The sequence below is a fragment of the Gracilinanus agilis genome, chromosome 2 (assembly GCF_016433145.1).
Source record: "Gracilinanus agilis isolate LMUSP501 chromosome 2, AgileGrace, whole genome shotgun sequence".
Lineage (NCBI taxonomy): Eukaryota > Metazoa > Chordata > Mammalia > Didelphimorphia > Didelphidae > Gracilinanus > Gracilinanus agilis.
Genome location: NC_058131.1, coordinates 39,264,279 through 39,289,753, shown reverse-complemented (window position 1 = coordinate 39,289,753; position 25,475 = coordinate 39,264,279). Strand labels below are relative to the sequence as shown.

The window sequence follows — 25,475 nt, the reverse complement described above, 5'->3', positions numbered from 1 at the left end:
TCATATTTCAGCAGAATTCTAGGATGAAGTTTCCCTGCTCAAGCCAGCATGTGGCCACAGTATTGCAGAGGTTGGAGACGTTTCAGGCTCTGCTTTTCCTATCTTAAAAAGGAATCATGTCCACTCTATATGGTGCTCGGCAAATGGCAAATATGGTTCAGTAAACGAATTCTTCACAATCTTGAGGATAAAAAGGCCCAAACCCTTCACAGTAAGTGGCTGTTATAGTCTGAACAGTAATGAGCACTGGATGGCCGTGGAGAGGAGAAAAAGAGGGAGGGCAGGCTGGTGGGTTCCTCCCATTGTTAAGCAATGGGAGGAACCCACCAGCCAGCCTAGAGTGGGAAACCACCCGGAACAAGACAAGGGTTTCTCGGGTTTGAACATGGTTCCATGTAACTCCACTGGAGTCTTGCTTGCTTTTTTCTGGACAACAGCCACAGGCAGACCAAAGATAGCTTCAAATGACTGCAGACTGAGTTTCCTTAGTAGAGTCCATCTGCACTTCCAAGAAGGGACAGAGTCCTCCAAATAAAAGGAGAAACTGTGTTTCTTGGTGGCCCAGTCCTTTCTGCAGCCCAAAGAAAAGATGATCCACATTCCTATGTCTTTCCGGTTTCTTGGGATTCTTACAGATACCCAGTGCCCAGGTAATGAGCACACATCTGCCCCAATTCCCTGGGGTACAGTCTTCAGTTACAAAGAGATCTAAAGAAAATGTATAGCAGGGCTGGTGACTCATAAACACCAATGGAAATAAAATCACAAAGAGGGATGGCAATTTCAGCAAATTGAGGAGTTCAGTGGTGAGCCTGTTTTACATTCTGACATTTTACATTTTAATGCAGAGTAAACAACCTGATACTGGTATGTTCTTTAACATGATCCATGTACCAAAAGTTTCTGACATTTAAGGACAACTACTTCTTAGCATGTCAGAGATTTTTAAAAAATGCAAATTCAAAATCTATAGCCCTCCACAATCTATACTGGCTATCTTTCGGCTGGCATACTTTGGCCCAGCCTGTAATAGTGCTAGACTTCCCCAGCTGGGTTGATTTGCCCCATCTATTCCTATTTCCATGGCTAGAAGGTGCAGTTCACAATACCCTGAACAGGATTGTTATTGCTCCTTGATACATAATCCAGAGATAGACACATTTGGGACAGGTGACCAGTTTCTGATGTTTTCCCCTTTCTTCCTACAGTAATTCATCAGAGTTTTACTATTTTCCTTAGCTATGCCAAGAGAAGACAAGGGAATAATGGTTAGAACTTTGAAGGCTCTTGTATTGGGTTTTTCCCCAATGAACCCAGAGACCTCTATCTCTCATGGCTCCCCAGTAGGAATCATCCATTCCCACAAGGGCAGCTTCCTCGCTGTCCCCTAAACAAATCTTGCTTATTTCTCACTCTCAACTTTGGCCTGGGCCATACCTCTAGCCCTTCACTTATACAGATAACTCTCCCCTGAATTTGAACTCAAGTTCTACCACAAGGCTTTTCTTACACTGAACTCCTCCTAGTAACACTTCTGGTCTTTGCCATTCATCTTGGACTTAACCTATAGACCCTGAATTTCCAGCTAATTAGACTGTAAACTCTTCAAGGGTTGGCCTCTCTTTGGTGGCCAGCCCCTTCCCTGGAGTACCAGCCAGTGCTTTGCAAGCACTGGGATGCTCAAAAAAAGGCCTGAATAAATCTAAGTAGTTTCTAAGGTGGCTGACTCAACAAATGGGGTCCTGGCAATCTCATTCATGGAAGCTCAGACCTAGTCATTCTTTTCTCCCTTTTCTTTTTTAAACACCACGGACAGATAACTTTATTCCTTTTTCTTGGGGAGGCTTAACCTGTTGATGTCTTTGCCAACCTAAGTTTCTTGCCCTTAGAAGCTGTGAGCTTACTTCTCAGAAGGAGGCTGAAGCCCTTGCAGCGAGCAGCTAAATACCCTTGGAATCTTGAGGCTCAATCACTTTTTAGGAAATTGAAGAAGCTAAAAGAAATGTGTTCATTTCTCCAACTGATATATATTTCATAAACCTTTCCTGCTTAGGACTGAAGCTAGCAAACTGCCATGAATAAGACTAACAGGTACTCCACTATTTGTCCTATTTCTGACATGGATATGGGAGAAATAAGCACCTTCTAAAAGAGAAAAATCTGGCATGGATCTGAGCTTGGGCCACAGGAATCTTCAACCAACCTGGAGCTTGGGGCGTCAGTGGTACTTGGCTGTCTTGCAATTTCCAGTTTTTTTCAGAGGGCACAGCTAGCACTCCCTGTTAAGTCAGCTACTGCTCCACCCCTTCCCTCCAGCACTATTAGGGAGGAAAGACACTGAAACAACTAGAACGAGTCATAAACAAATAGATTTATAAACAGGCCTGGAGAATGGAGAAGATCTGGGTCATCTCAAGCTCCCCTCCTAAATTCCCATTGGCAACTGGATGACCTCTATGCCAGTGGTTGTCAAGTGACCCCTGGAAACTGCTCAGGTGCCACTTTGAGAAGGCTTGCACTGGCTTTTCAAGGAAATCCCTAAGAAAGTCTGATGAGGTAGCTTAGAACCAAGCTGTTCTGTGGCTTGCTCAGAAGGTGACCCTGGGGGCAGTGCAGCCTGGTGAAATGCCTCTCTGGTCAGGCTGGTCTTAAAAGCCACCTCTTTCTTCTCTGTCCTCTAACCAAAAAAAAGGGTTGTTTACCAAGTTTCCAAATTCACCTTCTGTGAAATCCAAGGATCCCAATAATACTCTCATATGGCAATGAGAATCCCAAATGGCGAGGTCCTCTAGGAACACAGTGGAGATGATGGCCAGTCTACATGGACTGTGGGCATTAAAATTCCTCCATCCCCCTCACTTTCAGGGCAAGGAGAAAACAAACAGCATAGCTGGCTATGCCATTGCAGACTTGGGTCTTTTCCTTTAGAAGGAGGTCCTGAGTGCAGAGAGTTGGCAATCACAGTGGGACTTGAAGCAATTCATTTGGAAACAAAACCACTTTACCCCATGGAACTAGTCTGATCTTAGGGACTTTTTCCACAACTGACTTCCTCAACTGTAAAAGAAGCGGGTAAGACTAGATGATTTCCTAGGTCCCTTCTGCTCTCTATCCTATGGCTTTTGCCCTTGAAAGAAGACAGGACTAGTGACTTTATTAGTGAAAGAACCAGCTGGACAGGCTGGGGTAAACATGGCATGCTCTGCAGCCCTAGCTCAGGTCTTTCTGAATATACAGTCTAGTACAGGCTTGCCAATAAAGGTTGCTGTTGGAGGAGAAGAAGAGTACAAAGAGCTGATTTCATTTCTTTTACTACCCGTGGAACCTCCTGGGTAGAAGGAAGACCTATTTTAAAAATTTGGTTGAACTGGTAAAAAAATAAAATAAAAAATAAAAAAATGTTTTTAGTAGTCACTAGATAGATAAATTCACACTATATAACTTCAAGCAAGCTGCTCTATAGGCCTCAATTTCCTTGTTTATAAAACTGGAACACTGGATCTCAATGATTTCTCCTATCTCTAGCATTCTGTGGTACCATTTGGTTCTCAGTATGTTGGGTAGCCTTGGACCTTTCCCTCCCTGGGCCTCTGTATTTCCATCACCAAAATGGGAATCAATCCCATCTTCTCCCTGTTACAGCATGCCACACAAGTTATATCTGGAAGATGCTTTGTGATCCTCTGACATAAGATGAAGCATTACCAAATGGCTAGGGCCCACAGGCGCCAAGCCCCATGTTATTCTTGCCACCCTGCTCCTCATAGTGACTTTTTCTATCTTAACACCATAATGATGGTGTATGGCACGATCTTAATACCTGATATATTTAAAAGTTTTCATTTATTGGTTAGTTTAAAAAAGACTGAAAAGGAGTGATTTCTGGCAAATGGCAAAGAATCCATGGGAAATCTAAGACAAGAAAAAAGCCAATTTATGGCAATAGGAGGAGAACACTAGGCCAAGGGCTTGTCCAAACAAAGAAACAGCAGAAGGAGCCCATCCCAGCTGCTCTTCCTTCTACAAGGAGCTTATCTTCAGTAGCTTCCTCTGTGAAATCTTTTGGCAAAATTTTAATTACCACTTCTGAGTCTCTGGACTATGCCAATTCTCAGAAAAGCCATTAGCTGCCCTTAGGTTCAGGGGTTAACAAATCCACTTCCTTTATCATCTCTTTAAATCTGCAATTGCCTGATTGGGTCATTTGCTAGTTGCATAGTTATACTGTCACTCAGCTCCCATGCATACCCCCAAATGTTATTATTTTATTGTGGAGTAACCCAAGGAGTGCAAAGCAACTCTGAGAACCTGGAGAGAAGAGGGGCAAATAAATCATTATCTTTAGTTTTGAAATAATACATATTGCTTCTCTTTGAGAAGGTTTAGCTAAGGTTAAAAAAAAAATCCCCATTCTACTCATTTTCTTGCTTAGAATAGTCACAAAACTCTATAAAGGCAACCAATACCATACTTCTTCATTTATCCCAACTCTAATAAAAATGTTTAAACCTGAAAGCTAATTGGGCCAAATGCCCAATGAACCATTCCTGCTGAGGTTTCTAAAGGACCTGGACAGAGTTTCCAAACCTTGTCTTCTGAATGAAAACAGAAATGAGTATAAAAGTGAAGCTACCCCTTTGAGTAATGCAAAGATTATTTCAAAGGGAAAATTACAGGTTTATTTACAAAAGAAGTCTCTTTACCAAAGTGCCAGACCTTTAACTTTTTTTAATCTGACAAATGAAACACTCTCTGTCCTCTGACATTTTCTCTCTCTCTCTCTTTTTTTTTTGCAGGGCCTCAGCCTTTTCCATGACCTTCAAATCCCACAATCCTAAATCTTTCCAAATCTCATGATTTTTTTTTCCCTTGTGAAACTACAAGGAGTAGTAATTCTGTTAGTGAGAGAGGAGATGAAGTGCTTAGCCATTATCACCAGCTGCTTCGGATCTCCTGCTCACTTCTCAGTTTAAAAAAGGGAGACTGATTACTACTGCATGTGAAGACTGGCCAATCCCAATCTCCTCCTTTACTTGGAGGCAGTGGGAAATCCAGCCACTAATTCATTTCACTGCAAAACTGTTCCCAATTCCATGCAATGTCCCTGGGGATCAGAATTCCTCTTTGGATAGAGTTCTTCAGTAAACTGAAAACTAGGGGAAATCTTGCCTGGCTCTCTTGGGCACATCAAACTAGTACTTGGTTCTATTAGGACAGTTCATCAGGAGGCCACTCAGCTCCTGTTGTGCAGCCTGAAGGGCACAGCATATGCCACCCTGAGGAAAGACTGAAGGAAGGAATGCGTGCATTTCTGCCATTCCAAGAGAAGAATGAGGGAGTCTGAGTGGAAGGTGGATTCCAGTTTGAACCAGGTTAAAAATCAGTAAATGGAAGTGGCTACTGATTTTGGCATCAAAGGCATGAAGTTGTCAAAAGCCAAATGGCTGCAGGTGGTACCACCACGTTGAGACAGAAGTGAAAGGGAAACCAAGGTCTGTTCACAGAGTAGGAGACTCCTTGTGAATGGCTCATGACATCAAGTAAACAGCGGACAACCCAGAGTTTAGCTAAGAGACTGATCTGAGAGGTTCACTTCTTAACTTGTAAATACGAGTCAGATCTTCATGGCATTTACATGGCATATTTCTGGGTCCATTCTCTGGCCAATCTGTTGTACCTGGAAGAGAAAGAGCAGAGGTTAGCTCCTCATTCTTCTAATTCTCTTGAAACTTGCAGACTCTTAAGTTGAAGAATTCACAATGACTCTTAGCTCTGCTTTTCCTACCTATTTGCCGGAGGGGGGGACCAGCAGCCCAGGAGGCCATCTGTCACTTCCTCAAGTCTTTCTCCCAATTCTCTTCCCCCAATCTAGTGTGATGATACAATATGGGTGATAGAAAAGGCTCGAGCTAATGTTATCTGAGAATAATGAAAACTAACTTTATATTCAGATAGTCAAGGCAAAAATGGTGGCTTGAATGATCTCTCAAAAAATGAAGTTGTTAAATTAAAGAAAAGCTAGTAAAAAGGCTAGTTTTAATCAGGGAATCCTAGTGTGACTAGCACTGGGGCTTTCCTCATGGGACTTTGGAGAAGTTCTGGGGCTTTCCCCATGGAAGGTTTGAAGAAACTGCAGTCAATGAATCATCTTCTATTTCGAATGGAGACTGCCATTTATCCCACTGTTGTGGGTATTTCTGTGGTTACTGCTATTAAAAGGATGAATAAATACTGAGTAGAATCATGTAAAAAAACCCAACAAAGTGAAATTTCTTGCATTTTTACATAACAAAAAATGTGAAAAATGTGCCAGGGGGAAAAAGGAAAGGCTGCCCTCCAGAATTCAGTAACTGTGGAGTTGCAAAGAGCCATCTGAGAAAGTGACTGTCAACCTTGAGCACTCAGTGTAAGGCACAGCCCAAGTACCCTTGCAGAGGCCCAGGGATGGAGGCCAGTTCTGCCTCCCTACTGGCACAGAGAAACTCCAAGGACAGAATGAGACATATGTCTCCAGACAGCCACAGTGGTGGTTTATTTTGCTTAACCATGCATATTTGTTACAAGGGTTTCATTTTTAATTGGGGATGGGTGGGAAGGAGAAAAAATAAAAATCTGTTAATTTTTTTTTAAGTGACCCCTTCTCTTAGCAACTATCAATATCCCACTGGACTAGGTCCTGTTAGCAAGCTTTTGGTGCACTTAATTTATCTTTAAAAAATTATAATTAATGTTGAATGTTAATTCAACCAATTACATTTATTAGCAACCACGTACAGTTAACTAATGCTAATACATAAAACTTCCCTAAATGGCAGTCCCTCTCTCAGGATCTCCCTCAGGTCTCTATTCATTCATTCTGCCACCAGTCTTTGGGTTCTACTTTTTATGCTTTAATTTAATTCACAAAAGCCATTCCCAACTTCTTTATTATTGTATATCTTTGCTAGTCTTCATTGTACATGTACACTATTATTCCATTAAATCAATGTACTACAATGTATTTAACCATACTGCTACATTTGGGTACCTCTAGTTTTTTCCAATTACAAATAATCATGCTATGAAAATTCTTGAATAAATAGCTCTTAAAAATGTGTTTTGATAACACCTTCAGGGTATACTGCAAACAATGGAATTATTGAGTCAGTGTGATTATTTTTTGACATTTTAACTGCCAGACTATGGTCCAAAAATATCCTACAAGTTTGTGATTCTATCAGCAATCAATGAGTATGTATCTGTTTTCCCCAAAGCCACACGACATTTGCCAAGTCTTTAAATTCATGCTACTATTTACATGCTGGATTTGGATGAGGATTCTGTCATGCTGAGTACTGAAGTGACAACTGGCATTTGTCTTTTGAACACAGTCACCAAATAAGAAATCAGAGTGGGGCAGGAAAAGAAAGCTAGAAGACTTCTGAAACAGAGTATTACTGAGTAAACACATTCATTTATTGTTCCCATACCCATTGTGGCATCTCTCTGAAGACTTCCACTCCCCAGAAGCCCTCTAGTTCGCTTGTAAAGCCTTAGACTATTCTGCCTGCCTCCCTTCCCAGCTCTGTGCTTCACCCACACTGGTCCTTGAACTGTCTGTCCCTCAGCACAATGCATCACTGCCCATCTCCATGCCTTTGCAGGGACCAGGAATGCTCTCCCTCCTCCCCTCTGCCTTGGAGATATAGCCTAGGTACCACTTTCTGCAGGAAGCCCTTCTTTCCTCCCCCAATCACTAGGCTTTCCCTTCCTCCCAAATTATCTTGTATTTAACTACTCTATAGTTATCGGTATTTATTCACTTTATATTTATGCTGAGTTGATTTTTAAACAGAGACTTGTGGTCTTCCCCATTAAATTATCAGCCCTTTGCAAGGAAGGGCCATTTCAGAGCCTGGCCCGTGAAAGGCTTAGGGACTGACTAAAATGCCCATCATCCTCTCTGCCAAAGGGGCTCGGGAGAGCCCTGCTTCTCGGCTCCTCCATCGGCCAGCAACATCGTCAAGGGCTGAGCTTGGCAGGACAGAGAAGGGTGAAAGCTTCTTCATTCCTCCTTAGAGCCACAGGACAGACTAGTCAGTGGAGGGCCCAGAAGCAGGCCTCCTTTGATCATTCAGGCCTCCATCCGCTAACCCTGGCTGTAATACTTGGGTGGACTTCTGAAACGGGCCTCGATCCCTCACTACAGAGAAGTGCTGACCAGCACCTTCGGCAGGGACGTGTGAGGGCCGAAGATGGCTTAGCCGGGGCTGACATTTGCTGAGCAACTATAGGAAAAATGAAAAACTCGAAGCCAGGGCTTACTTGTCTCGGTCTGCTTTGTAGGTGTGGGCTATCTCAGGAACCAGAGGGTCGTCAGGGTTGGGGTCACAGAGCAGGGAACAGATGGATAACAGCACTAAGGGGAGAAGAAGTGTTGAATTAGCTGCTGCTCAGTGTCTCGGGGAGCCCTTTCCCTCCCAATGGGCAGGCCTCCCCTCCTCACCCCGCAGTGCTCCGAGGATTTTATTTGTCCTTTAGCGCTAATCTGTCCTCCAGAATGAAGAGGCCAGACCTGCCACATGGGCCACTTTCATGCCCTTCTGCCTCACCTCCAGCCTGATGCCGCTCCTCTGCCGGAGCCCTGTATTACCAACGATGAGAGCTCTCCACTACCCTGAAGCAAACCCCTTTCTCTCCTCCCCCCAAGCTCCTAACTCATTTTTCATCTTCAGCACTGAGAACAATCATCAAATCAATACCTCCAATCCTGGAAAGGACGTGTCGATCGACTGCCCTGGGGTCCACCCAATGTCCCTCTGATTTGCCCTCCCTGACCCCTAGTGGGATGTCAGAGGCTTCCTTCCTTTTGTATTTGTTTCCCCAGCACTTGGCACAGTGCCCAGCACATCACGAGCACTTCAATAAATGCTTCTTCATTCTTTAAAACACAACAAAACCATGAGAATTGAGTGCACACACACACAGTCTAGATGTCGAAGCCATCTTGGGGCAAACTCCCTAAGGGACTCCGGGAAAGTTCTTGAAGGTTTTTGGGGATCGGTTTCTTTCTTCTATCACTTTGGAAACAAGAGTGACCACACCTTAGGTCAACCCTGGGAAGAGAGGGCCAAAAGCCCTTAACCCAAAAGCAGAAGGGAATGAACTATTCAAAGTCTTCCAGCAGGCCCCTGTTTATTCCTAAAACTGAAAGGGAGAATAAGGAATGTCATGGTTCCACAGGTTATAAAACCCACATCTAAAGGCAGGGAAAGCATGAGGCAAAGGAAGAGGGAAGGCCAGGCCAGCAATATTGGTCCTTTCGCTTGCCACTCTCCTTTTCTTCCTCCTCCTTCTCCTTCTCCTCCTCCTCCTCCTCCTCCTCCTCCGCCTCCTCCTCCTCCTTCTCCTCCTGCTCCTTGGACGCATGGGATGAGGCAGTGAGGCCTAAAGGGGGCAGGCTGAGGAACCATAAATTCTATGGAAAGTAGGGACCTTGGGAATCTCCTTGTCCAACACCTTCATGTTACAGATGAGGACACTGAGGCAACAAGAGGAGAAATGCTTCACTCAAGGTCAAGATGGTGATGATGATGATGACGACATCCATGTAGCGTTTTAGCACCTCCCAACCACTCCGGGAGGCAGGAGTGACTGTCCTCATGTGAGAATCCAGGGAAGAGAGGGAGACAATCCTGCCCAGGGCTAGAGTCCTCTCCAGAAGCACGGAATCATGCTTCCTTCCCACTTTTTTGCTGCAGAGCTCCAACAGTGACTACCCTGAGTAAACATGGCTGTGTCTGAACAGGAAAACGGAATATCGTAATGAGTATCACATGAGATGATGTATGTGAAGATCTGGTTCCAATTCACTTAGTAGCTGGAGATCTAGGGCAAGTCACTTAACCACAGCATCAAAGGATGGTTTCTGCATTGGTGGAAGGAATTCCCCAGGCTGAAGAAATCAGACCTTCCTTGTATGTATATGTAGAGAGGTGAAAAAAGAATAAGCTTCCATTTTTTTTTTCTTCACTGAGTATAAAATGTTGAGTATTAGGATTTGTATTCAAGATACATCTTTCCTAGATTCAGTGACGTTGCAGGTGTTCCAAGGAAAATGTCTCTGGTATTCAACCAAGATGCAACCATAAAGCATTAAAAACAGTTCTCCTAGCAGCGAGGTGGCTCAGCACATACAGAGCCAGGCCTGGAGCTGGGAGGACATGGGTTCAGTTCTAACCTTTTCCTAGTGACCTGGGCAAGTCACTTAACCCTAACTGCCTCGTCCTTACCGCTCTTCTGCCTTGAAACCAATGCTAAGTATCATTTCTAAAACAGAAGGTAAAGGTTTTGACTTAAAAATAACAACAACAAAAGGCAGTTCTCCTCTTCGTGCTGGGGCCTCTTCCTCTAAGATTCTCAACACTACGCACACTTTGCTGTCTTCCCTACTAGGCTATGAGCTCCTAGAGGGCAGGGGCTAGTTTTAACTTTCTTTGAATTCCCAGAGCTTAGCACAGCACTCAGTACACAGTAAGTGCTTCATAAATGCTAGCTCGATGATGACCTGGCTGGTGACATATATCTTGGCCTTTACTAATAACACATCAGTAGTCATGCTGACTGACTCCTATTTATTCCAGTTCTGGAAGAAGCCATCTGCCTGCTTGCCCCAAATGAATCTAAACTTGTGTCAGGTTGTGATGAAAAGGGGGTCAGGAGGCAGCTGGGTGGCTCAGTGGATCGAGTATCAGGCCAAGAGTTGGGAGGTTCTGGGTTCAAATCTGACCTCAGACAAATCCTAGGTATATGACCTCAGACAAGTCACTTAACGCCATCTGCCTAGCCCTTTGCCCTTGTCTTAGAGTTGTTACTGAGACCAAAGGAGGGGGTGGGGTGGCTGGGAGATGCCCTCAGGGGTGGTGAGCCCTTCCCCTTCTATTTCTCTGAAGTATCTGGAATCCTGAATGCTGTCGCCATGAAACAGTAAGAGCTGGTGAGGAGGCCAACAGGGCCAAAATCTTGGGGGGGAAAGAGCAATAAAAGGACACTTTTAAGGTCAGAAATGGTTAATTTTAGGTCAGCCCCATAGAAGATTATTAAGATGGAAGCAGGGAACTGTTTAATGTAAGAGCAAAGACTTGAAGCAGAACAGCTCAAGGGAAATGAAAGAAAGGCCCTCTGGACTCCTATCAGGGGATGGAAGAAGCCAGGATTGTCCAGGGCCTCTCTGGGCCAGTTCTCCCTGAGCATGGCTTCCTGGGAGGGCACAGGAGATTCAGTTATGGCTCACCCTCTTATCACTTAGAGTTGTCTTTAACTCATTAATCAGACCCTCCCAGACTTGCTTTAATTCCAGGTTTTGGTTCCAGCTGGTCCTGACTGCATTAGCCCCCTATTCTTGTATCTCAGTCCTTCCCATACCAGCCTCCAGGCACTCCTCTCCCACTTACTCAAAGTCAGTCAATAAATATTTATTAAGCTCCTACTAAGTGCCAGGCACTGTGCTATGTGCTGCGGATACAAAAGAAGCAAAAGACAGTTCCTGCTCTCAAGAAGCTCCCAGTCTCATAGGAGAGAGAGAAGCAAAGAGCTATACCCAAACAAGCCGTAAACAGGATAAAATGGAAATAAAAGGAAGGCATTAGAATTAAGAGGGCCTGGGGAAGATGGGATTTTTGTTGAGACCTGGAGGATGCCAGGAAGGCAGGAGGTGGAATTGGGGATGGAGAACCTTTCAGGCCTGGGGGACAGCCAAAGAGATGGAGAACCTTTCAGGCCTGGGGGACAGCCAAAGAGATGGAGAATCCCAGAGCAGAGGACGGAGGGCCTTGTTCATGGAATAGCCAGGAGGCCGATGTCACTGGATCAAAGAGCATGAAGTGGGCAATAAGGTACAAGAGATTGGAAAGGGAGGGGAAGAAGGTCATGAGGGGCTTTGAATGCCAAACAGAGGATTCCGTATGTAATCCTGGAGACCAGGAAACACTGGAGTTTACTGAGTCGGAGGCGAGGGGTGAGGGGTAGTTGTGTGGGACATGATCGGGTCTGAGTTCCCAGATAGCCCCTTTGGCAGCTGAATGGAGAACGGATGGGAGTGGGGAGAGAACTGGGGCAGGCAGACCCCCAGCGGCTACTGCAATCGTCCAGGCATGAGACAATGAGAGCCTGGCCCAAGGTGGGGGCAGTGTCAGAGGACACAAGGGGGCATATTCCAGAGAGATCACAAAGGTGAAATGAAGAGGCCTTGGCAACAGCTTGGGTGTGGAGGAGGAGCGTGAGGAATCCAGGCCGGAAGCGTGAGGGATGGCAGGACAGTGTTGCCCTCTGCAGTCAGAGGGAAGAGAGGAGGGTTTAGGGAGAGAGAGAATGACTCTGTTTTGGGCATGTTGAATTAAAGCTGTCTACCGGCCATCCAGGTGGAGATGTGGGAAAGGCAGTTCTACCTTGCCCTGGATTCTGTCCTTGGAAATGCAACACTTCATCATCTCCATGATTTCTGTCTGTCTGAACAAAGTCCTCAAAGCAGCGACTCAAAGGCTTTCAGGTCTTTCCTTATTAACCTGCCTCTGGGTTAGCTAATGCACCCCTTGCTGGATATCTTAGAAGTCCTCCAACCTGCTCAAATCCTATTTCTGTCTAAGTAGCTTCATTATTTCCTGATATGAATCTTCTCTCCTTAGCCCCATATTTGTTGCCTGCATGCCTACATTTAGTGCATTTTTAGCTCATTTAACAATATTTGCCTTCATCAATTTCCATTCTAATCCTTCTTTCCCCATCTCAACAGACATACTTTTACACCATCCAGAGGAACAGAAATGTACTTTCATTTCAATTTGTTATTGGTGTATCAAAAAGCCCTTAAAATTGGGCTTATCAGAAGCAAGGTTTGCATAATCCTATCTCATCCCCCACAGCCTGAAAAGCTTTTTAGATTTATGCTCTCGAATGTCAAATGGCTGGTGTTGGAGGTCATCTTCCATCAAGTACTATTAAGATTTTTGTTATACCAAATGGACTTGGCAGTCTCCATTCCTTTCTCATCCCTACCTTTTGATACTGTCAATGCTGGAGACCACTGAGATCTCAGGATGTCAAGACAGATACTGCCATTGCTGTTGATGTTTGGGTGATAAATTTTAGTTGTAAAAGCAACCTGGAAGGAGAAAAGATCAAAAGCTGAGATTAGTACTGAGGTGATCAGAGACATTTCATATTGGCAGAAACAGTGAAGTCAGGATGAAGTGCGCTGTCAGGAAGGATGGGGCTAAGAGCTTGCCTTGGTGCTCATCACATCCCTCCCATGACTCTGATCTCAGGCCTCCTTGGCAGGAGGCTTAGACAGGATGGTGATCCAGGCTCGTCTGGAGTAGTCCCAGTGCTTAAGAGTGGATGATGGGGCAGCTAGGTGGCTCAGTGGATAGAGCCAGGGCTGGAGATGGGAAGTCCTAGGTTCAAATATGGCCTCAGACACTTCCTAGTCATGTGACCCTAGGCAAGTCACTGAATACTGCTCTTCTAACTTGGAACCAATATTTTCTATTGATTCCAAGAAAGAAAGGGTTTAAAAAAATTGGAATGAGACTAGATGTGAAGTCACAGGGTTTTGTTCAAATCCCATTTGGTCACTTACTGTGTGGGGCAAATGACTGATTTCTCTCTACCCTTGGTTTCTTCATCTGTAAAATTGTCAGGTTAGATTATCCCTAAAGTCACTCCTATTTCAGATTCTCATGATTTTAGGAGTTTGGGTTAAGAGTTCTGCTACTTGACAGCTGTGGGACCTTGAACAAAGTACTTAATTTCTCCTATCGTTAAGTCATCATCTAAAAGCTCTCAACATAATCCCTCCTAATTTCAGAGTTTTTGTGAAGATCAGCCTTAGCCCTGGAAAGGACTTCTGAGATTTAGTCCTGGAATTCTTAACTTGGAGTTCATGAGTAGTAGAGGGCAGGTACCAGGGCAGGGATGCCATTCCAGGGGCATTGGAAAACCTGCCCCTTCTCTCCTGGCAGCCACAGTGGACAAGTATGGCAGAACTTGGTAAGAGATGAAGCTGATGAACAACTTCTTAGGATGCTAATCTGTTCATAATTGAAAGAAATGACAAATTTCAGGAAGAGGATAGTAAAAATAAAGATGTAATTTTCTTCTTATCTAATTTCTGCTTGGTGAAGGGAGTGGTTTAGGGATTTCAGGTTAAGAACCCCTGTTCCAAAGCAATTAGATCCACAAGCCACAGGAAAATCTGTTGTGCCCAAATTGGCATTCTAACATAGGAAAGGATTGTGGTGTTTTAATAGATAATTTTATTCTCATCTTTTTATGAATTTAACAACCATATAAGCCAATAGTTATCAGAGCTTGAGAGCTTATTGACTTTTTTGGTTGTTGTTTTTACTTAAAAAAAAAATCCTTACCTTCTCTATCTTAGTATCACTTCTAAGATAGAAGACGAGCAGAGGCTATGCAATTGGGGTTAAATGACCTGCCCAGAGTCAAATAGCTAGGTAGTGGCTGAGGCTAGATTTGAACCCAGGACATCCCATCTTCAGGCCTGGCTCTCTACCAATGTGCTGCCAAGCTGATGCCCATGACCATATTAACTTTATTTTGCTTCTTCCAGGAAGGTACAAACTTCTAAAATGGTTCAGATTAGGAAGCACTTTTCTAATTAATCAAAGAACTGATTCATGATGGAGAGGTGATAGGAAATTGAGACACCATGCATGGCCACATTGTTCAAGGAAAAAAATAGTAGATACAAAGGCATATCCTAGGCTTCAGTTGTTTATCTTAATATATATGTGCTCAGAACTATTCACAATCATATCAAAAAGGATAGGGACCAAGGCCTGAGTCTTCACTGGCACAGGGAATTCTTGGTGAGGAAATGCCTTCTAGGAAATAAGTGAACACCTTTTTTTAAAGGATTTTTTAGTTTCCCAATTACTTGCAATAACAATTTTCTACATATGTTTTCCAAAATTATAAGATCCAAATTTTTTCCCTCCCTCCCTTCCTTCCTCTCTCCTGGAAATGGTAAGCAATTTAATTTGATCTGGATTATACAAATATTATCATGTGAAATATATTTCCATATTGGTCATTGTTGCAAGAGAATACTCAAAGTAAACTAAAACCCCCAAATAAAAGCACAAATAAACTAAAATGAAAAATAGTATGCTTTGATTTGCATTCTGATTTTAGCAGTTCTTTCTCTAGAGATGGACAGCATTCTTTGTCATAAGTCCTTAGGAATTCTCCTGGATCGTTGTATTACTCAGAGCAGCTAAGGCTTTCACAATTGATCATCATATAATATTGCTTTTACTATGTACAATTTTCTCCTGGTTCTGCTAATTTCATTCTACGTCAGTTCGAGTAGGCATTTCCAGCTCTTTCTGAAATCATCCTATTCATCATTTCTTAAAGAATAATAGTATTTTCATCACCACCATATACCATGATTTGTTCAGTCATTCCCCAACTGATGGACATCCCCTCAGTTTCCAATTCTTTGCCACCATAAGAGCTGCTATATTTTTGAACACTTAGGTCCTCTCCCTTCCCCACCTTTTTTTTTATCTCTCTGGGATTCAGACTAATAGTGGTATTATAGGATCAAAGGGTATGCACAGTTTTATAGCCCTTTGGGCATAGTTCCAAATTGCCCTCCAGAATGGTTGGATCGGTTCACCACTCCACCAGCAATGCATTAGTGTCCCAACTTTGCCACATCCTCTCCACCATCTATCATTTTCTTTTACTGTCATACTGGTTAATCTGTCAAACACTTTAATTTCCATTTCTCTAATCAAGAGTGATTTAGAACATTTTTCATACAATTTTTGTTAAGAAAACTAACTATTCATAGCCTTTGACCATTTGTCAATTGAGGATTGATTTGTATTCTAATAAATTTGTCTTAGTTCTCTTTAAACTTGAGGAATCAGACCTTTATCAGAGAAATCTGCTGTAAAAAATTTTCCCAGTTTGTTTTTCCCTTCCAAACTTGGTTACATTGGTTTTGTTTGTACAAAAACTTTTAAAGATAATCAAAATTATTAATTTTCCATCTTGTAATGTTCTCTTATCTCATTTGGTCATAAATTCTTCTTTTCTTCATAGACATGACAAGCAAACTATCCTATGTCCCCTAATTTGCTTATCACTCTTTATATGTAAATCATATTCCTATTTTGACCTTATCTTGGTAACAGGTGAGACATTATTCTATACCTAGTTTCTGTCATATTGTTGTCCAGTTTTCCCAGCAGTTTTGGTCTACTAGTGAGTTCTTATCCCCAAAACTGGGATTTGGGGGTCTATCAAACACTAGATTGCTAAGGTCATTTACCCCTGTATATTGTATATCTAATATATTCCACTGATCCACCATTCTATTTCTTAGCTCAGTACCAGACTGTTTTGATGATTATTGCTTTATGGTACACTTTGAAACCCAGTACCACTAGGCCTCCTTCCTTCACATTTTTTTCCCACTAATTCCTTGATATTCAAGACCTTTTGTTCTTCCAGATTAATTATTTCTTCTAGTTCTATAATTTTTTCATAGTTTGACTGATGTAGCACTTTATTATTTTTATTATATTAGCTTGCCTACCCAAGAGCAATTAGTATTTTTCTAACTGTTTAGATTCAACTTTATTTGTCGAATTTTAAATTATTTATTTGTGAAAAGTGTTTCATAATTTTATTTATATAATTCTTGTTTGTCCTGGCAAGTAGATTCCTAGATATTTTTACACTGCCTAAAATTATTTTTAATAGAATTTCTCTATCTCTTGCTGCTGGATTTTGTTGGTAATATATAGGAATGTTGATGATGTATATGGGTTTTTTTTATATCCTCTAATTTTGCTCAAGTTATTCATTGTTTCAACTAGTTTTTTTAGTTGATTTTCTAGAATTTTCTAAGTATACCATATCATCTGCAAAGAATCTAGTTTCCTCTTTATGCCTTCACTTTCTTCTTCTTCTCTTATTGTTAAGGCTAGCATTTCTAATAAAATATTGAATAAAAGTGAAGATAATGGGCATTCTTGTTTCAGTCCTGATCTTATTGGGAAGGCTTCCAGCTTATCCCCATTGCAGATGATACTCGTTGATGGTTTTTGATAGATGCTACTTATCAGTTTAAGGAAAGGCCCATTTATTCCTCTGCTTTCTAATGTTTTTAGAAGGAATGGGTGTTGTATTTTGTTAAAGGCATTTTGTGCAACTATTGAGATAATTATGTGATTTCTGTTAAGTTTTGTTACTGATATGGTCAATTATGCTAATAGTTTTCCTAATATTAAATGAGTCCTGCATCCTTGGTATAAATCCCATCTGGTCACAGTGAATGATCCTTGTGATATATTGCTCTAGTTTCCTTGCTAGTATTTTATTTAAAACTTTTGCATTTATAGTCTTCAAGGAAATTGGTTTGTAATTTTCTTTCTCCATTTTTTTGCTCTTCCTGACTTAGGTATCATCATCATATTTATGCCATAAAAAGGATTCTGTAGGACTCCTTCTTTGCCTGTTTTGCCAAATAGTTTATGTAGTATTTGGATTAATTTTTCTTTAAATGTTTGACAATTCATCTGTTAATCCTTCTAGCCCTGGGGATTTTTTTAGGGAGTTCTCTGAAGGCTCAATCAATTTCTTTTCCTAAGATAGGATTCTTTAAGTATTCTATTTCTGCTTTTGCTAAACTGGGCAATTTATATATTTGTAAATATTCATCCATTTCACTAAAATTGTCAGATTTATTGGCATATCATTGGGCAAAATAGCTCCCAATGATTGCTTTAATTTCCTTTTTATTGGTGGCGTGTTAATCCTTTTCATTTTTGATATTGGTAATTTTATGTTTTTTTTTCTTTTGTGAAGCAAATTAACCAGTGCTCTAAGATTTTATTTGTATTTTCATAAAACCAACTCCTCTTATTTATTAGTTCAATGGTATCTTACTTTCAATTTTATTAACTTCTCCTTTGATTTTTAACACTTCTAATTTATTCCTTAATTAGGAGTTTTTGATTTGTTCTTTTTCTAGTTTTTTAGTCGCATGCCCAATTCAATGATTTGTTTTTTCTTTTATTGATGCAAACTTTTAGAGATACAAATTTTCCTTAAGTACTGCTTTGGTTGTATCCCATAAATTTTGATATGTTGTCTCCTGCCATTTTTTCAATGAAATTTTTGACTGTTTCTATAATTTTTTCTTTGACCCATGCTTTTTTAAGAATTAGATTATTTAGTTTCCAGTTAATTTTTTGTCTTTCCATGGATTCTTACTGATAATTTTGGAAATTTCATTAACTTCTTTTACTTCTTTATTTTTTGGTTAGATTTATCTGGATCTGAGAGGGGAGGGTTAAGGTTTCCCACTAGTATAGTTTTACTGTCTACTTCCTCCTGAAACTCATTTAATTTCTCCTTTAAAAATTAGGAGGCTATATCATTTGGTGCATATGTTTAGTCTGTATAACACTTCTTTAGTATTTTAGTGTTGATAGTACTTGTCAATGCATCTATCAAGACATAATTTTCTTCCTTATCTCATTTATTTAGATTTATTTTGCTTTAGCTTTGTAGATTCTGTTCCAGCCCCATATCTTTACTTTGTATGAGTGTTCCTGCCTCAAATGTGTTTCTTGTAAACAAACATATTGTAGGACTTTGTTTTTTAATCTATTCTGTGATACATTTCTATTTATGGGTGACTTCATCCTATTCACATTCACAATTATGCTCACCAACTCTGTATTCCTCTCCATCTTATTTCTCCCTTTTGATTCCGACCTTTCTCTTTTCACTCTGTCCTTCCTCACATTTGTTTTGCTTTTAATCACCCTCCAACACTTTCCACTCCCTTCTATTACTCACCCCCTCCCCCCTTGTCTTATTCCTCTCCTACTTCTCTATAGAGTAAGAGAGGAGTCTATACCCAAATAAGTATAGTTGTTATTCTCTCTTGAGCCAATTCTGAGGAGAGTAATGTGAAATTAGAATTTGTTATCCTAAAAACTATGATTCCCTAATCCCCAGCAGAACTACTATTCCCAGAACTCCACTCACTTCCTGTCGTTCTATGCTGATGTAGACAGGATATAAATTGGGTGGAGTTCTGTGTCTAGCTCTCCTTTTCCTTCCTGTCAGCAGCTTTGGTGGAGCGGGATTTTTGAGAAGGTAAAAAAATTTAGTCATGTGGTTCTATTTTGTCAGATAATAACCTTCATAAAAATATAATACTTGAAGTATTGGACATTAATTTTACTCTTGCATTTTATGGTGACTCTGGTGGGACTCGGAAGCCTTAATTATCTCTGAGTAAATTAGTTTGAAAAAAAAACAACACAAAAACAAAATGTTTCTCCTGCCACAGCTTTTCAGTGCACCACCCCTCCCCACCAACTCTCTTTGGAGCTGCCGCCTATTGCTGGCCATCCCACCTCCTATTGCTAACTCCCTGAGTAGTCCCAGCTGCCTGCTACTGATGATCCTGCCTCCTCCTGCTCCTCCTGCTGCTGCTGTTCCTGATCCTACTACTACTGTTTCTGATTGCTGCCTACAAGCTGGAAGTCCTTGGAGCAGCTCTCCAAAGAAGTTGGGACAATATAAAATCCCTTTCCCTTACATTGCCAACAGCTCAGTGCTTTCTTGCTGCTTGCCTTGGAAGCCCAGGTGTGTTTCCCCTTAGGCGATCCCTCTTAACTCCCTGTCCACATAGCAGGGGAAGCAAGTTGCTTCCTGGCATTTTATCTCTAAGGGGAAAGAGAAGGTTACTCTTCCAAATAGCAAATAGAATTGCAAGCATGGCTCACTCTATGAAAAAGCAGTGCATTACCTATCTCAAACAGCTCCCAGTTTTAGGATATCTTTTATTCCTACCACTCCTGGGTACACTGGTCCTTTCGAGGAGAGATTCATCTCCCTTTTAATTTTAACCTCCTTACATTCTGCACCTTACAGTAAGTATTGCTGGTCACCACCCTCATCCTCCCCTCCCCTGTAATAGTTTTTTCACACCTGTTTAGGTGAGATAATTTAGCCCATTTTAATTCTCCCTTCCCTTTTCTATTAGTGTAATCCTCTTTCCCTCCTCCCCATTTTAATTTTTTTTTGGTTTATCATGTTGATTAACTTATCCCACCCCCTCTGTCTCTATATACTTCTAACTGCTTTGATAATGATAAATATTTTAAGAGTTAACTATATCTTTCTATATGGGAATATAAACAACTTGGTCTTATTGAATTCCTTAAATTTTAATTTCTTGTTGACCTTTTTATGCCTCTCTTGAATCTTGTATTTGAATATAAAATTTTCTGTTTAAGTCTGGTCTTTTCATCAAAATAGCTTGGAAATCTTCTATTTCATTAAACGACTATTTTTTTCCCTTGAAAAAATATACTGAATTTTGCTGGGTAGGTGATCTTAGAGGTAAATCAAAATTTTTTTGCGTTATGAAATATTATATTCTAAGCTTTTTGATTCTTTAATGTAAAAGCTCTTAAATCCTGTGTAATCTTTTTTTTTTAACCCTTGTACTTCAGTATATTGTCTCATAGGTGGAAGATTGGTAAGGGTGGGCAATGGGGGTCAAGTGACTTGCCCAGGGTCACACAGCTGGGAAGTGATTCCTGTGTAATCTTGACTGTGGTTCCCTGATATTTAAATCGTTTCTTCTTAGCTACATGCAGTATTTTCTTCTTAATCTGGAAGCTCTTGAATTGGCTATAATATACCTGGGAGTTGTTATTTGGTACTTAATTCAGGAGGTGATTGGTGAATTCTTTCAATTTCTATTTTACCTTCTTACTCAAGAATATCAAGGCAGTTTTCTATGATAATTTCTTATAATATGATGTTTGGGCTTTATTTTTAATCATGACTTTCAGGTAGTCCAATAATCCTGAAACTGTATCTCCTGGATCTATTTTCCAGTTCAGTTGTTTTTTCAATGAGATATTTCAGATTTTATTCTATTTCTTCATTCTTTTGATTTTGTTTTATTGTTTCTTGATGTCTCATAAAGTCATTAGCTTCTACTTGACCAATTCTAATTTTTAAGAAATTAATTTTCTTTTGTGAGCTTTTGAACTTCTTTTTCCATTTGGTCAATTCTGTTTCTTAAGGTATTTTTTCTTGTATTAGTTTCATTTATCTTCCCCAGTTTTCCTTTCTCTCTTAATTTTTGAAATCCTTTTTGAGTTCTTCTAGAACCTGAGATCAATTCACATTTTTCTTTGAAGTTTTGCATGTAGGCTGCTTTTGATCCCACTGTCCCTTTTTGAGTTTATTTCTTGCTTTTCTTTGTCTTCATTATATCTTCTATGGCTAGGTTAGTTTTTTTGGAAAAAAGTTTTTTCTCATTTTCCTAGTCTTTTATCTTAAAGGTGGACTCTCTTTTCAGGGTAAAAAATCGCTTTCTTAAACTTCAGTTTTTCCTTGCTGCACAGCTCTGAGTTATTGCAAGTTTCAGTTCTTCTAAGGTGGTATAATGGCATATAGACCAGAAGTGCTAAAAGCCATTCCCACTGATGATTCAGTCTCCCCTAGGGACGGATGATAGCTTATAGGGCACAAAGCACTGTGACCTACCTTGTGCTAGGGCTCAGGGCTTCACCTCAGGTCTAGGCAGGGGCTTTGGGGCTCATTCTGGGATTACACTGGCCAGACACACTGTGGACTGTGGCCTCAGTAAAGGCTTGTGCCAGGGCTTGGAACTTCAAGGGGCTGGCATATGATGCTCTGCTGTTGGCATAGGCAGGGTCTCGAAGTTGGCTTAGGTCCAGTTTAGAACTTAGAGCAGCAAGGGGTGTGGTGTGGTGGGGGTCTTGCTGTTGGGTTGCACCAGTACTCCTTGGTGTGGCCTTGCCACAAGTCAATTGTGTTCCCCTCTCACCCCAGTGAATTAGACTATCTTTGCCTACCTCCAAGTCATTTTCTGCAGAAAAGTTGTTTTCCTCCTTCCCCTTGTTGGTTCCATCACTTCAGCATTCATTTTGAAGCATTATTTTAAGGTTGGCTGGAGAGGATTCTCAAAACAGTTCAAGCTTTCTATCCCTCCACTATCTTGGCTCTTCTTCACGTCATCCCCTTCTTAGAACAAACACTGAAATATCAAGAAACTTGCCCAGGATAAATTGTCCATTATGTGTCAGAAGTAGGGCTTTTGAACCCAGCTCTTTCTAGCCTTGGGGGTTCAGCCCTCTCTTTATTCTCTGCATGGTACTGTGGATATTTTAATAAACTAAAAAATAATAACTTATCTCTTATTCTCTCCATGTCTTTCTGTGTCCCATTTCATATCCATTTGCCCATTTGTGGCTTTATCTTGTGTACTTTTCTTTGTATTCATATGTGCAAACTGTTCTCTTTCTGCCTTCTTTGTTTTGCATTATTTTGTATCTTTCCATATTTGTGTTCCTTATTGTTGCCATTAGCAGTGGTATTGTAGTATTCCATTATACTGACAGAATGATTTGTTTGATTACCCCCTTATCTTTACACATTTAGGCTGTTTCCAGATTTTTGCCATTATAATAATGTAATTATACATAACTTTTGTACAAATAGGGTTTCCTTCCGTCTTTTAATTAAATCCAAGTACTCCAGACTTATAAAAAAGGTTCTTATTGTCTCACTGATAAAGGCTCTAAGGGAAGATAAGATGATCCCTAAGGAGATAGTAAGCTCTAACCACCCCCACCCTCAAATTCTGACAATATAATCACAAATGATCTGGATAAAAAAGATAAAGGAAAACTTTAAAAAAAAGATTCAGGTAAAAGTGTTCAAAGAACTCTTTGATAATCAGAGTTTTTTTTAAGTCATGTTCGAAATATGGAAGTAAGGGCACGAAACTCCAGAAAGTAGAAAGGGGGGGAATTTCTAAGAATAGTTTCCAACAATAGTTTGGAAAATGTAAAGCCAGCATGGGCTAAGCTTTGTATAAAATGTTTTAAGACAATAGCAATAGTGCTTTTCAGGTTTTTCAGATGGTAAAAAAAAAGGGCAAAGAAATGTCAAGCCCACTACTTGGGATAGATGGTATTTTATTCTCAGAAAGATGACAGAAACAATGCTGCATTATGTACTATCTATATTGTGCTTTTATCTATGAGATTAAAAAAATGGTCTTCAAACTGGAACAGCAGAAAAATCTTGGTTAAAAGGCAACTAAAGGCCAAGAGCAGGGTGCGGAAAGTAAAACAGCACTTCGATGTCTTTTAAATTTCTCAGTAGCAAAGAGAAAAGAGGGAAAAAATGTACAGACCCAGAAAACTGCTGCTGGTAATTAGGCAAAGTTAAAGAGTATGAGAGGTGTGTCAGGCCAACATTTATTAAATTCCTACTACGTGCCAAGTACTATGCTAAGAAAAAATGTACAAAGGTCCTGATCTGTAAAGTCTAGAAATCTTGGAGCAGCCAGTTCAATGATATCATATCCTTGGTTAAAATTCTATAACTACGTCTTAATTTTTTATAATTATTCTTTGATCACTTAGGGAGAGAAGTGATTAGAACAAGGCATACCCAAGTCTTCTCAGTGCTTCTTTGAATTGACTCTCTAGTTAAGGAAAATGCTCTAAACATTGTTAAAGGCACCCAGAGGGTGACACAGTTCATTGGAGTCAAGAAGACCCAAGTTCAAATCCAACCTTACTTTTTAGCCCCGGGACCTTGTGCAAATCACATCATGTTTGCTTCAGTTTTTTTAATTTATAAAATGGGGATAATAATAGCACCTACCTTGTGGGTTTCTGTAAGAATCAATGAATTATTAATAATGATAATAGCATTTACCATAGTACTTGGCACATAAGCAGTGCTATATAGATGTTAGTTCTTATCTGAATTTTCAGCAAACATCTAAAATCTCTCATGATATTCTTATGTAGAGCATTATAAGAAAAGTTAAGTTTACAAAGAGCAGAAACATGGGTGAGCAGAGTGCAGGATTCTGGAATTCTGGAGGGGAGAGCTCAGCTGTTGCTGAGAGACAGTTGGGCCTTGGGCTGTGGTCTTTCTCTCTGGCTTTGACCTCAGGAGACTGGCTATTTCCTTGTGGCTTATCTTCCCATCCTACCTGCTACTCTGTTGTCCTGCTTTCCTGTGGCTGTTCGATATCTGCTAAGTTCCTGTGCTGATCCTGAGATATCTGACAGCTGATTGTGAGAGCCGGGCTAGATCCTTTTAGATCTTGGTCCATATTCAGGCCCTGTCAGGCTTACACAGACCCATTCCTTAAAAATCATCAAAGGAGGGGTTTAGTGTTAGTTTAGCCTAGTGCAGGAATTTAGTTTTAGATAGTGAGAAGTAGGAAAAGCACTCTGAAGAAATCTCTACACAGAGTGTAGAGATACTTAGATCTGGGGGGCTTAGGTAGTTGGCATCTGAGATTAAGTTTACCTTTCAACCTAGCATGAGCCTGAACTTGACCCAGAAGCGAGGATTGTGTGAGGTAAATCATTGGGTGAAATGGGTCAGGAGGACAGAATGGCAGCCAGAAAAAATCAGCAATAGAGTCAAAAGATCACGAGATGGGGGTAGGGGAATGTCTCCTACACTGCCCCCTAGAAAGCCACAGTTGGCCCTTGAGACATGACATGTGAGAGTTAGTGGGTGGAGAAAAGGTTTGATAAAGTGAGGCAAGAGCAGATTTTACTCTCTTCTCTTCCATGTTTGTTGCTGGCTAGACTTCTCTGTGTAGTGTGGCTAGAGGGCCTTAATGTCAGCTACAGAAGAGCAAGCTAAATGGAGCAATAAGGAAAGTTAACTGTATATCTGTCTCTTGTTTTCCCATCTCTTTCCCCTACTACCTTTTGATTTAATTAAATGATTAATTTACGGCCAGTCTCATAATTTTTCCTCTTATACCCAGTTGATAAATTGGTCAAAGCATACAAGAAAGGCAGTTTTCAGATGAAGTAATCTAAGCTATCTATGGTCATATGAAAAATGGCTCTATATCATCAATGATCAGAAAAAGCAAATTAAAACAATTCTCAGATACCACCCCATACTTATCAAATTGACTCAAAATAACAGAAAAGTAAAGTAACAAATGCTGGAGACATGGGAAAATTGAGATACTAATGTACACTTTGTGGAGATATGAACTGGTCCAACCATTCTGGAGAACAATTTGGAAATATGCCCAAAAGGTGATAAAAACCATTCATACCCTTTGATATATAGCTATACCACCACCAAGTCTATATCCCAAAGAGATATTAAAAAAAAAAAAAAAGGAAAAGGATCTATATAAGGAGATGCCCATCCATTGGGGAATGGCTGAACAAGTTGTACTACATGATTATGACAGAATACTATTGTGCTAGAAGAAATGAGCAGGATGGTTTCAGAAAAACCTGGAAAGATTTATATGAACTGATGCAAAATGAAATGAGCAGAATCAAGAGAACATTGTACACAGTAACAGCAGTGATCAATTGTAAATAATTTAGCTA

The 25,475-nt window shown here is 40.6% G+C and overlaps 1 protein-coding gene across 3 annotated transcripts in view; it reads right to left on the bottom strand.

The window, feature by feature from the left end:
- Nucleotides 1-4,624: 4,624 nt before the first annotated feature.
- Nucleotides 4,625-25,475, bottom strand: part of LOC123236708 (ubiquitin-conjugating enzyme E2 D4) — a 39,252-nt gene continuing 18,401 nt past the window's right edge. For all 3 annotated transcript variants that reach the window (XM_044663089.1, XM_044663090.1, XM_044663091.1), the window contains 3 exons: nucleotides 13,033-13,138; nucleotides 8,305-8,398; nucleotides 4,625-5,677 (listed from right to left, as the gene is read on the bottom strand). In XM_044663089.1, coding sequence (XP_044519024.1) covers nucleotides 5,632-5,677; nucleotides 8,305-8,398; nucleotides 13,033-13,138 — 246 coding nt within the window. In that variant the 3' untranslated portion in view covers nucleotides 4,625-5,631. The remainder of the gene's footprint in view (nucleotides 5,678-8,304; nucleotides 8,399-13,032; nucleotides 13,139-25,475) is intronic.